The 12736-nt window shown below is 45.5% G+C and overlaps 1 protein-coding gene across 2 annotated transcripts in view; it reads right to left on the reverse strand.

Moving 5' to 3' along the window:
* Window positions 1-12736, reverse strand: part of LOC129868435 (zinc finger and BTB domain-containing protein 16-A) — a 155720-nt gene that overhangs the window by 48061 nt on the left and 94923 nt on the right. For both annotated transcript variants that reach the window (XM_055942407.1, XM_055942406.1), the window contains exon 4: window positions 8288-8374. In XM_055942407.1, the coding sequence (XP_055798382.1) occupies window positions 8288-8374 (87 nt within the window). The remainder of the gene's footprint in view (window positions 1-8287; window positions 8375-12736) is intronic.

The following is a 12736-nucleotide window of genomic DNA, read 5'->3' on the forward strand; positions in this document are numbered from 1 at the left end:
GATTCTGAATGACAGTCAGCTGAAAGATTGCTAAGGGCTCTTCTCAACTGCACTTCAGCTGTTCACAAGACACCTTGAGCAAATGTTACCCATACTGCATAGCAAAACTATTTTAACTGGGACAGAGGGAGGATTGGGTTGCAAAGCTTGCCCTATGCCTGCCACCTGTTAAACTTCTCCCATAAACTCAAATTACCCTGACGTATTCTCACTTAGTCTTTTCACTTATCAAAAAGCTTTTGCACATAATAATGAATGAAAAAAGACTGTAGGCAAAACTAGAGATGGTAAAAACACAATGGGAATGGTGGAGTTTTGATTACCAGTCACATCAAAAGGAGATTCTGCGACCGTCTCCTCTTTCAGTCAGAAAGTTGGTCTGGTGGGTCCATGCTTGTGTATATTTAGGAGATACAGTATCACTCCCTCCGAATCCGAAACTAGGCATCACCTGGGGGAAGGGACCATCAAGGGAACCAATCCCTGCCTATCTACAGTGACAGACAGTTCAGCCCTCCAATAAACTACACTATATGTCACTCGGATCTCAGGGAACACAGATCTGTGCATTACACCTGAAGCAAAAAGTCACCTTGCAACTCATAGTGGTTCATAAGGACACAAACATCAACATAATACCTCCACAGTACACTATTATGAAAACTATGCCTCACTAATATACTAAGAAGGGACAAAGACCTTTGCTATAAGTGCACTCCACTGTAGTTTACAGGGACAAAGCCCAGTCAGACAGACAGACAGATAGATGGGTAATCTGCCAGAGTGAGGGACAGCTTGCTCAATAATGAAAGGCTGCCGATATATTGGGGCTAACGCTTTATTATGAGGGCTAATGCAGCATTACTGCGCACCAGATGACAACAGTGGGAGGGCATTCATGAGGCTAACGCACCAATCAAAAATGAAACACTACCTAATAACCTTCAAGTACCTCCAATTACCATTTCTAGATGGTTTGTGCTGAATCAATGTAGTTATTCTCTGTATAATAAAACATCTATTTATTGAACCTTGATGTCCACATTAACACCATCCAGAATTTAAGGCAAACAAAAACACTTCCATACCAAGGCTGTGTGTTCATCATGGCTCTGATGCTCACTGACAACTTAATAACGTCACTATTAACTAAATGCTAAAGAGATGGTCTTATTCGCCTAATGTGATTGAGATAATCAACACTTTTGACGTGAATCCTGTTCACCAGTGGCAGTGGCCTAATTTAGGAAAGTTGCACATGAGAGGGGTATGTGTGGGTGTTGGTGTGTGTGTGAGGGGACTGACTGGGAGGCCACCAGTGTGAACATTTTCAGATGTGGGAGTGAAAAAGAAAGTGAGGGTGGGAATGAAAGCGAGAGAGAAGGAAAGAAAGAGGCCTCAGGCTTCTTTTCTCACTGCGCCATAACACAGGCGTGTTGTCCTCCCTTTTCTCTCGCTCACTGTCCAAACTATTTCTGGCTTGAGAAAGAAACTGTTTACTCTGTGGCCCCGGCCGCTGGAGTCACGCAGTGTTCCCACCAGCTAAATCCACTGTTGCCTCCAAAATGTTTTGCATATTTTCCCTGTAACACAAGACTTAAAAAAGAGGGACGGAAAGAGAGTGAGAAAGAGAGGGAGGGAGAGAGGGGGATAGAAAATGAGGGGTTAGTCCCTCCCATTATTTCTTAATTTTCATTGAGACCAGGAATCTTGGGGGGGGGGGGGGGGGGGGGGGGGGGGTCAGATGGCTCATCTATAAACAGGACTACCACCATCTCATGGAAAACACGTCGCTTCGCTTCCCAAACACGGGCCAAATCAGATGGCCTTTTCCAATGACCGAAGGTGCCATTCTGATCATTTGCAAAATAGGTGAGTTTCCCCCCTGTTGAACATGGTGCAGACAAGATGACCTGCACTGATATTGCAGAGCGAGAGAGAGTCCCTGAGGGTCTCCAGTTAGTCGGTGGATAGAAGGCTGTTACTGTTACAGATGGCTACACTGCTCCCAGGTCAGCTCGCCAGCTCTCCATGTCATTACAGCATTGTCAACACTCATTTCAGCCACAGCTCACATGGTGTCCTGACAGGGCTACTCCCCTTCACGCTATTGTATTTGCACTGAACTCTAGTGAGTGGAAAAAACCTAGTGCATTACCTTCTGCAGTTAAACTTGCTCTAGCTACTGTACATGAATTGAGGGGAGATTCATACTATGTAATCAAGCTTAAAAGTCACATTAGGACATGGGATCTCCTGGCAAGACTAGAGTCTCTCTTAGAACTAGCCCAAGCCATTAAGATATGGCTTGTGTGAGAGGGGTGCGTTTCGTGTGAGAGGTGTGTCGTTCAAAAGTGTTGATCAATGTCAGGTGCTATAATGTGATTCTAACTGTGACTTAGGTCCGTGTGAGGTGGAACCCTCTGGAGCTATACCAGAGGTGATATAGGTGGGAGTCAGGTTGGACTGACCTTAAAAACGATGTCAAAAAGCTAGACCACGGCAGTGCAGAGTGTGCGGGAGCAGGGCAGTGCAGTAGCCTACTGCGTAAACACACAGGCGCATGATTTTGTTTTTCTCAGAGTCCCCAGCCAACACTGCTGACCCCCTCTGTGTTATTCAGATATATTAAACTGTGGCCACAATCAATTAGTCTCAGATGAAGAGATGAGGCCTAATGCCATAGTATTGGCTTTATGATAAATGAGATGGTACTATCAACAAAACAACTTGATTAGTTTATTTTCTTTTACTTCTTCTATTGACAAGTGACTGTCATGTTTGCCATACTAATTTCAAAATGTTAACGTTCAGAAAATATAAACTAGGGATATAAACTAACCTAAGCAAATAACGCTAAATATAAAGCTTGTGATCCGGCCTGTTTTACAACCAGTGTGAGTCTGAGTGGATAAAGAAGCGCTGCTGCAACTGATAACTCTGACATCAACTGGCCAGAAGGGATGCCACAATAGTGCCCGTTGAAGGAGCAGCATTACCCAGAAATGGGCATGACTTCCGGGCCAAATATTGTCATTTGAGAACAGCACCCCTTACTGCCAAGCAGACACTTAGATAACATTTGACTTTGATGGTCAACAATATTTTCCCCTGTCTGGTGTTCGACCACTGCACAAAAACAAAGTGCTTTAAAAAAAGAAGTGGTCCTTACAGAAAAACTGTTAGGTCTACAATTGCACAATAATTCTTATAATCTTACATCTATTTCAAATCTGTCAGCCAAAGTTTAAAGTGTACAGTGCACATGTAAATAAAAAAATAAATAAAAAACAGTTGACTATAACATATCGTTCGGGAACTGTGTATTCCTCCGTTTTGTAAATCATACATGAGAGCCAAGGGGTGACATAATGCACTTCTTCCAAACCCGATGCGGTTTCCGGGAATGCCATTCATCCTTGACTGTTTAGCACAGAGTATTTCAGCGGCGGAGGGAGAGAGCCAAGGTGCGATGATCGCATGAGGGGAACAGGAGAGAACCGGCCCTAGCTTTTTGCCCTTCTATACCCTCTCTGTTGGCCAAGCTTGCCAGCGCTGCCAGCGGGAAACTGAGACCTGGATGTTTACAATGCCACGCAAAACTCTGGCCATCATAAACACCACCTCCATGCCGACGGTCATGAACTATTTACATTGCGAGTGCAACACAGAGTCACACAACCACCGGACTGTGGAAGAGGGGGTAGAAGGGAGAGGGGGGGGAAGGAATCTCTAGCTGATAAGTAACAGTTTGTTTTGTCTGGCGTTAGATGGACACCGCAGATCCCAGAGGAGCTCCTCTCTTACATCGAAAAAGGTGTATATTGCAACTCATTACAACCTTAGTGTCACTCAAACATTTCTGTATAGCAGAGAGAGTGTGAACAGAACAGAGTGATTACTCACTCACTGTTCCTTCACCTCTCAATCTCACTTTACACGAGTCACACTTCCTGGAAACGTTAGCATATAATATGCACACATGTTGTGTTCTAAATGGTTTAAAGTGTGAATAATCTCCTGTCTGACAGTGGACAGTAAGTTATGCATCGCCACACTCGCACACAGGCACACATAGAGCTGCACACAGACAGAATTAGGTGATAACCCATTTTCCAGAGCGAGTAGACTGAGTAAAGCTAAGCATATGGGTGAGCATATTGAGAGACGGAGCAGCCGAATCAGCCTAGCCATGCGTTAGAGCACATTTTAAAATATAAGCCCGGTGGGTCTCGGGGGAGACTGGCCTCACTGCTGTTCCAAACCCAGGCAAGAAGACAAGTCCCTTGCTTATTTTTCTACTCCAGACTGGAATTCTATATTTAGACTTTCTTCTGGTATGACTGTCTGCTCATTAGCCTTGTTTAACCCCTCTTTACTAAATGACCCTGAATTGGTCAAGGCCCCTTCCGCTGTCAAATAGGGGGCCAGCTCAAGTGGCGTTATCCCCGAGACATGCCTGTCAAAAAATGCGGGGCCACCCAGATTGCTCCGGGAAGTTGTTTGGGTCAGGCTCGGATGACGGTGTCAGTCTCCATTATACTGAGTTATACTCTATTCTGGTTTTGTTGGGTACACAGAGGAGCTCCTCCCCCATTTTAAAAACAAAACAGAGAATACCTACATGTTGAGTAACCATCACCCTAACAATGGCACACGGAGTACAAGAAAACTATATCTACTGAAAATGTTTTCTTTTTACAAAAAAGGAAGAGTAAAGTGTACCGCTTGAGAAGACATTGAGGTTGATATACAGGACAACACAGCTTGGATCACATTACCAGTCCATAGTTCTGAAAGAGGATGGCTTGTTGTTTGGCCGGTCACAGAAGTGTGGAGCGATAGAATGGCTGTAACCCAGTAAACCACGGGTTTTCTACTCCAGTAAACCACGGGTTACACTCATCAATGCACACACACACACTGGAGGTTGTGACCCATCTCTGCCACACTCTGGAGTCCAGCAATCACAACACACCTAGTCATCCTCCTTACAGTATCAGCATACACACACACACGCTCCACCGGTGCCAAATGTGAGTGGAGGGAAACTTGAGTCTGCACCTCTCGTAAATTAAGAATCATTGGCCACATACGCAAGTAGTTGAGTGTCATCCGCATAGCAATGATAGGACAGACCATGTGAGGATATGACGGAGCCGAGTGACTTGGGGTATAGAGAGAAGAGGGCCTAGAACCGAGCCTTGGAGGACACCAGTAGTGAGAGTACGTGGTGCAGACACAGATCCTCTCCATGTCACCTAGTAGGAGAGGCCTGCCAAGTAGGATGCAATCCTAGAGTGTGCATAGTCCGAGATGCCCAGCCCTGAGAGGGTGCAGAGGAGGATCTGATGGTTCACAGTGTCGAAGGCAGCAGATAGATTTAGGAGGATGAAAACAGAGGAGAGAGAGTCAGCTTTGGCAGTGGCGAGAGCCTCTGGGACACAGAGAAGAGCAGCCTTGGTTGAGTAAACCATCTTGAAGCCTGACTGGTTAGGGTCAAGAAGATCGTTCTGAGAGAGACAATGAGAAAGTTGATAAGAGACAGCACGCTCAAGTGTTTTGGAAAGAAAAGAAAGAAGGGATACAGCTCTATTGTTTTTGACGTCAAATTAGTTGAGTGTTGGTTTCTTGAGGAAGGGAGCAACTTGGGCCATTTTGAAGTCAGAGGGGACGCAGCCAGTCGTCAGGGATGAGTTTATGAGGGAAGTGAGAAGGTCTCTAGAAATGGTCTGCAGAAGGGAGGAGAGGACAGGGTCAAGCGGGCAGGTTGTCTAGCAGCCAGACCTCACTAGACGCAGGATGTCATCTGGAGAGAGAGGGGAGAAAGAGGTCAAGGCATAGGGTAGATCTGTGTGAATGAGACCAGTGGATTCAATAGGCTGAGTGAATGAGTATTCGGATGTCGTCAACCTCTTTTCAAAGTGATTGACAAAGTCATCTGCAGAGAGGGAGGGGGAGGGGTGGAGGATTGAGAGATGAGAAGGTGGAAAATGGTTAGAGGCAGAATCTTGAAATTTAGAGTGGTAGAAAGTGGCTTTAGCACAGGATACAGAGGAAGAGAAGGTAGAGAGGAGAGAGTGGAAGGATGGTAGGTCCTAGTTTTCCTCCATTTTCGCTCAGCTGCCCGCAACCCTGTTCTGTAAGCTTGCAATGAGTCACTCAGCCACAGAGCAGGAGGGGCAAGCCGGCTGGGAGGAAAGGGGACAGTGCGAGTTATAGGATGCAGAAAGGGAGGAGAGTAGGGTCGAAGAGGCAGAATCAGGAGACAGGAGGGAGAAAGATGATAGGATAGAAAAAGAGCGAGTAGTGGGAGAGAGAGAGTGAAGATTGCAATGGAGCATGACCATCTGGGTAGGGGCTGAGTGGTTAGGGTTGGAGGAAAGGGAGACAGAAAAGGAAACAAAGTAGTGATCAGAGACCTGGAGGAGGGTTGCAGTGAGATCAGTAGGCGAGCAGCTTCTAGTAAAGATGAGGTCAAGTGTATTGCCTGCCTTGTGAGCTGGAGGAGATTGGGAAAGATTGAGGCCAAAAGAGGCAAGGAGGGGAAAGAGAGAGTTGGGGAAAAAACGAATCGAAGGCAGACGTCAGGAGGTTGAAGTCGCCAAGTACAAAGAGCGATGAGCCATTGTCAGGAAATGAGCTTATCACAGTGTCAATGAGGAACTCTTAGAGGGCACCTGGTGGGTGATAGATGACAATAATGTTAAGCTTGATTGGACAAGTTACAGTGACAGCATGTAATTCAAATGAGGAGCTGGACAGGTGAGATAGGGAGAAAAGAGAAAATCTCCACTTAAGGGAAATGTGTAGACCAATGCCACCACGCGGCGACCAGATGCTCCCTGACTATGACAGAAAACATAGTCAGATGAAGAGAGCAGCTGGAGTAGCAGTGTTCTCTGGGGTGGTCCATGTCTCCGTCAGGACCAAAAAGTCAAGGGACTGAAAGGCAGCATAGGCTGAGATGAACTTGGCGTTCTTGACCACAGATTGGCAGTTCCAAGTGCTGCCAGACACCCGTAATTCCACATGGGTTGTGCGCACAGGGTACACTAAATTAGAAGGGTTGCAGCCAAGGGGCGGGGAGCGTCTGCAAAGCCTACAGGGAGAGGTGCGAACGGGTAACAAAAACACACACACACACACAGTTGACAAAGCTACAAAAGAGCAAAATGAGATCATCTGTAAATAACTAGGTAAGATACTGAAGTGAGAGAGTGGTGTGAAGCCTTCCTTGCTTTCCTTCCTCAAACTCGGCAGAACAACTCGACAGAACCGTCTTTGTTTTGCGACAAATCCGGCACTGACACGACCTCCGCTTACAGCTGCCATTGAGAAACCAGGGGAGACTGAAGAACTAACACTAATTGCTGATTGCCTAGGAGAGGTGAAACCACTCCCCCTCCAATACAGCCACTGATTACCAAAACAAGTCATAAATTGCCCTGCCCCTTGATCCTGGTTGAGGTGTCAACTATCATCTGCAAGTTATGAGCATTGAGCAGTTCACACACCAAGTAGGCTACAGGGAAGACAGACAGCACTTAAAGTAGATGGACCTAGCTAGCAAAAATAAAAAAAGAGAAATACAAAAATGTATACTTATCACTCCTGGAGATATCAGGAGTCATCTAGCTATAGCTGGACGGTAAGCCCAGGTCTGAGTGTCCCTTCGCCTCTTCCCTCTCTGGCATCCAGCCCGTGTAGTCAGGCTGAGGGAGCCCTGTGTGCCAGGGAAGATTGTGGAACGAGAACGTGGAACGAGGAACGAGCCAGCCGGCTTATAACCATGACTGAGAGGGTTCGGCTTAATACCGGAAGCCATGGTTACTAGCTTTTAATGCGGTAACACGGGATATGGTAATGTCACTGCTGGGTCTTTCTGCTTGGTACAGTGCCAAGAGCAAGTAAGACGTAGCATACTGTAAACTCACTGTGGTGTAAAAACAACTATTTTAATAATTACTAAAATATTATCAAAGTCAACAAGCATACATTATTAGTTGATATGCTTCAGACCATTTAGGCACACCAAAATTAATGCTTTTTTTGTGTTGTCTTATTTATAGCTATCAATCTGACCTATTTCACATGACTTAGTTGGACCTTTAACCTCAAGAGCAAAATGTAGACACTCACACAACAAACATAATTAGATGGTGTACAAGACCCTGGTGGGAGTGGGGCAACTGTTCTAAAGAGAACACAATTCTCTCTAACACAGAGTGATGGTGGGAACACATGTAAAGCCTTATTGAAGCAGAAGTGGCGGCTGTGTTCTTACCTGTGTGGATCTGTCTGTGAGCCTCCAGAGCATCCTCCTTCTGGAACTGGGCCCCACACTGGTCACAGACAATGGCCTTCTCACCAGCTGCAACACAGGAGAGGAGACAGGAGGGTGTTTAATATGGACATGGGCCCAATACAGTGTAGAAACTATACTAACAGTAGATACATGTACTGTATAATATGTGTGTGGTAAGATTACATAACCTTTGGAACAGACATAAGATTTTGTGACGTTTAACAGTTGTTTTTTAAATGTACAAAGTGATACTGCCAAGAGGAGTGTGCAAGTTTTTCTTTTCCATTAAAGATATCATAAAAAATATTCTCACACACCTGCAACAAGCAAACTCTTTTTTGAAACACTTGTATTGTTCAGCATTATGTCAATAACAAGACTCATCGTGTCTGAGCAGCTTTAAAACTGCAGTATGCGAATGTGTGCCAACGTTGGGCCTCTTCTCTTCACACCTCATTTCTACAATCCAATTCAGTTGAATAAACTTGATTTATTCCCCAGCCAGGGGCAATAACAGAATAAAGTTGATTGAATTGAACTGTATAAGTGCAGTATGAAGAGCTGAGGTCTAGCGTTAGTATTTAGCACATACAAACAGAAGGTGCTATGGGAGCATGTCTCAGGTGCAGCCAGTTAACAGCTTTATGGTATCGCTAGGCTAGCTCGCTAACTTGTGTCCTGCTCCACCCAGATATCAAACAGGTATGTTCTGTGTTCTTGTGTGATCCTGATCCCAGGACACGGAGAACCCTAAACTAGACCTTGGCTGTTCTGTTCTTGGCAATGTCTCCAAGGGTTACGACACCCTCCAGCAGCAGCAAATCATAACAGGAAGTCAATACTAAGATAACTTTTTTTTGTCTTAGAGATGGAGACAAACTGGGTGTTGGTTTCATAACGACAAACAGTGATATTACAAAACAGCTGCATTGTAAGTCTGAGGAAGACAAGTTACACTGACACATGATGGACAAGGTGGAGTTCTAAATTTGCCAGTTACAACTTACGCAACAATTATTTACTGTATTAGATATTGTACTAGACCTTAACTGTCATTTGACACACTCACAGCACAAAGCATTAGTTAATGTTAGACTTGGTCGGGACCGTATGTTTTTCAATATCGTAAAAAATACAAGATGTCCCAAATAAAATATCTACAGCTCAGGGCTCCAGCTATGCATTTGGTGTGATAACTTGCTAGTTAAGTGGCTAGCTTGCAAGATCAAGCTTATTGGTTACAGCAGACACAAATCAATAGTTTTGTGTGTGAATGTGTAAAACTTTTTTTTTAATGGAAAGAAATAGCGCCCCTTGTGTGCACTGCCGATAATATCGAATACTCCGGTAGAGTACAGGAACGTTTTGAAGGTATAACAAACTGGATACCACCCAACCATAGTTAATATAGGTATTTTTTTCACTGAAATATGGCCTTCAGTAAAACATTGCCAAAGTAATACTCTTGATGTTATGCATATTTTAATATAACGTATGGCCAGGGGTGTTTAATGCAGAGTTGAACATATGACAAAATTAGTCAGTTAAAATAAATACTTAACCTTTGGAGAGGGAACCACGTTCAGGTGAGATATAGACAGAGTATCTCATTTTAAATTTGCATTAATAAAATCAGCTCCCCCTGCTTCTTCCAGAGACCAATGGAGATTATTGGATATTATAGAGCCAAGAGTTTTTCCTGGTTGGGTCACATGATCTAGAAAAACACCTTCCCTTAACACTGACTATAAGGCTTTAGTTGATTGTTTGTTTCAGTCAACGTACTGTAACCATGAGCAGTCCTCACTAAATGGGGCCATGAGCCAATACAGTCTTTACCTGGCTGGAACCAGCACAGTGTAGAGTTAGTGAACCGGGGCACCACAGATGGCGCAACACTAACCGCTCCCCAGGGAGGCCGAAGCCGTGTACTAAACAGGCCCACGATAGAGAATACACCACGGCACATGGACATAAATTCTTAGAGGAAGTGGCAGCGTGATGCCGTGTCTCTACGAGGACAAAACCTCTGTGGCACCTCATTGGTGTGGCTCATTACTGTCTGAGCGGGGAGGAGGACCGATAGAGAAGCCACAGCACCCAGTCAGCCAGCCACCCAGCAGGCAAAGAGGAACCATTCTGGGGGCCTCAGAAAAACCCTAACACAAATTAAAGTGATACATTTTCACCCCCTTTCTTATTTCCCATTGATGAGTAGAAGGCATCTTGTTAGCTGGACAGAAGAGAGGAGAAGGGAGGGGACGAGGGGTGAGAGAAAAACACCTCCCTGGCACTCTGGCACCTTCCTTGCCTTCTCCCCCGACCCTTTGCCCCCGGGTAGTGCCGTGGCAGCACCAACTCTGCTGCTCAAAATAACTGCTTGCCTCTCCAAAGAGAGAAAAAAAGAGGGAGAGAAAGAAGTGGCTATCAAATAATTGTTCTCTAACAACTCCCACTTCCTCTCTCCCCGGCCTCCCTCCAAATTGCCACAACCATGCCCTAACCTGACATAATGGGCCTTGCACAACTGTTGCTTCGAATAACCCAAGTAAAAGGTGGGGGAGTGGGGGGGTTTGTGCCACGTGCCTCTTCCCTTTTCACTTCCTCCACTGAAATATTACACAACGTTGCGGGCAGTGGGATTTTGGCGTTTCTAAACAAAAGAGAACAGCTGCCTCCTCCTACTCACAGCACAAAGTAGAAGGGGAGGTGTAGTGTCCCACCTTTCCATGCTCCGTTGGAGTGGTCATGGATGTTTAGGGGGGTACCCTTGATTGGAAGTGCCAGTAGCCCACCACACAGTGTCTGAGCTAACCCAATCTAATGGAGCCCCACCACACCACCAACCAGCCACACAGAGCCAGCCCTCAGCCTGCAATGTGATCACATAACTCTGCCATTCAACATCACCTCTCAAACAGAAGATGCAGTTTGCTCATTTTGTAGAGGGGGAGAGGCAGAGGGGGAGATGCAGAGAGAGTGAGAGAAGCAGAGAGACAAAGAGGGAGAGAAGCAGAGAAGCAGAGAGGGAGAGAAGCAGAGAGGGAGAGAAGCAGAGACAAAGAGGGAGAGAAGCAGAGAGGGAGAGAAGCAGAGACAAAGAGGGAGAGAAGCAGAGAGGGAGAGAAGCAGAGACAAAGAGGGAGAGAAGCAGAGAGGGAGAGAAGCAGAGACAAAGAGGGAGAGAAGCAGAGGGGGAGAGAAGCAGAGGGGGAGAGAGGGAGAGGCAGAGAGGGAGTGGGAGAGGGGGGATACTCAAGCAGACTAACACAGGCACCAACAAAACACAGCCTGGCTGTTCAGTGAGCCTACACAAATGGGTTAAGTAAGACACTTACACTCAGTACCAAAAAACAGCAAAAAATCCATAAAAACACACACACTCTTTCGTCAGAACAGTAAACACCACACTCTCCCTTTTTTCCCCTCCCTCACCTCTCCAGCGGTAACGAGCTGTGCTGTACAGTTATATTTACACTATCCTCTTATCAGTCACAGAACAGCACGGAGACTGCCAATTGGAAAGGACAGCCCAGAACTGTGTGTTCCCTCACTCAAGAAGATGTGTACCGCAGGCAGCATATTTTTCATCAACCAAGACAAAAAATCCTGGGCCACAATCAGGATTCCTCTCATAAAACACAGTGTATTACATACACAAAGACAAGGCACACACAGACCAAGGGCACACAACACAGACTAACAAACACATACAGTAATGTACAGAACTAGACAAAGCTAGTTATAGACAGACACGTGCAACACATTCGCACACACACACACACACACACACACACACACACACACACACACACACACACACACACACACACACACACACACACACACACACACACACACACACACACACACACACACACAAATACTCTGAATTGCACCGATTGTGTGAGCAAACACTGTACAGTAGATAAGAGAAGATAAACCTGTGTTTTTCCCCATGCAAATCCTGGCCATAAGGACATGGGAGAGCGGCTAGCTGGTTGACAATGATATTTTTATCACAAGTGGAAAAAGGAAATAAAAGAAGATAGAGAAAATCTTCGGGCCACATTTGACAGCTTTATGGTCTACTGCTCAGAACAAGGATGTCTAGAGAAAAGGAAAGCAGACAAATATTGACTTGCCAAATGTCAGGGCATATGCATGCACACACAGAAAAACACACACACACCAAAGCAGTCTAAATTCAAACCCTCAAAATGGACACGCTGCAGCACAATCAGTCACCATACTCTTAATCCATTTTTGCCTGCAAACCAATTTGTCTGTCCAGTAGGTCACAGACACGTTTTTTTTCTTCCTCTCTCTGTTGCTTGTCCTTTTCCTCACTACAATGAAGCCATTTTCAGCACTCTTGCCCTGGGGAGACCGGGGGCATCTCAGTCCACATAACCCTTCCTCTCCCCT

The sequence above is a fragment of the Salvelinus fontinalis genome, chromosome 13 (assembly GCF_029448725.1).
Source record: "Salvelinus fontinalis isolate EN_2023a chromosome 13, ASM2944872v1, whole genome shotgun sequence".
Lineage (NCBI taxonomy): Eukaryota > Metazoa > Chordata > Actinopteri > Salmoniformes > Salmonidae > Salvelinus > Salvelinus fontinalis.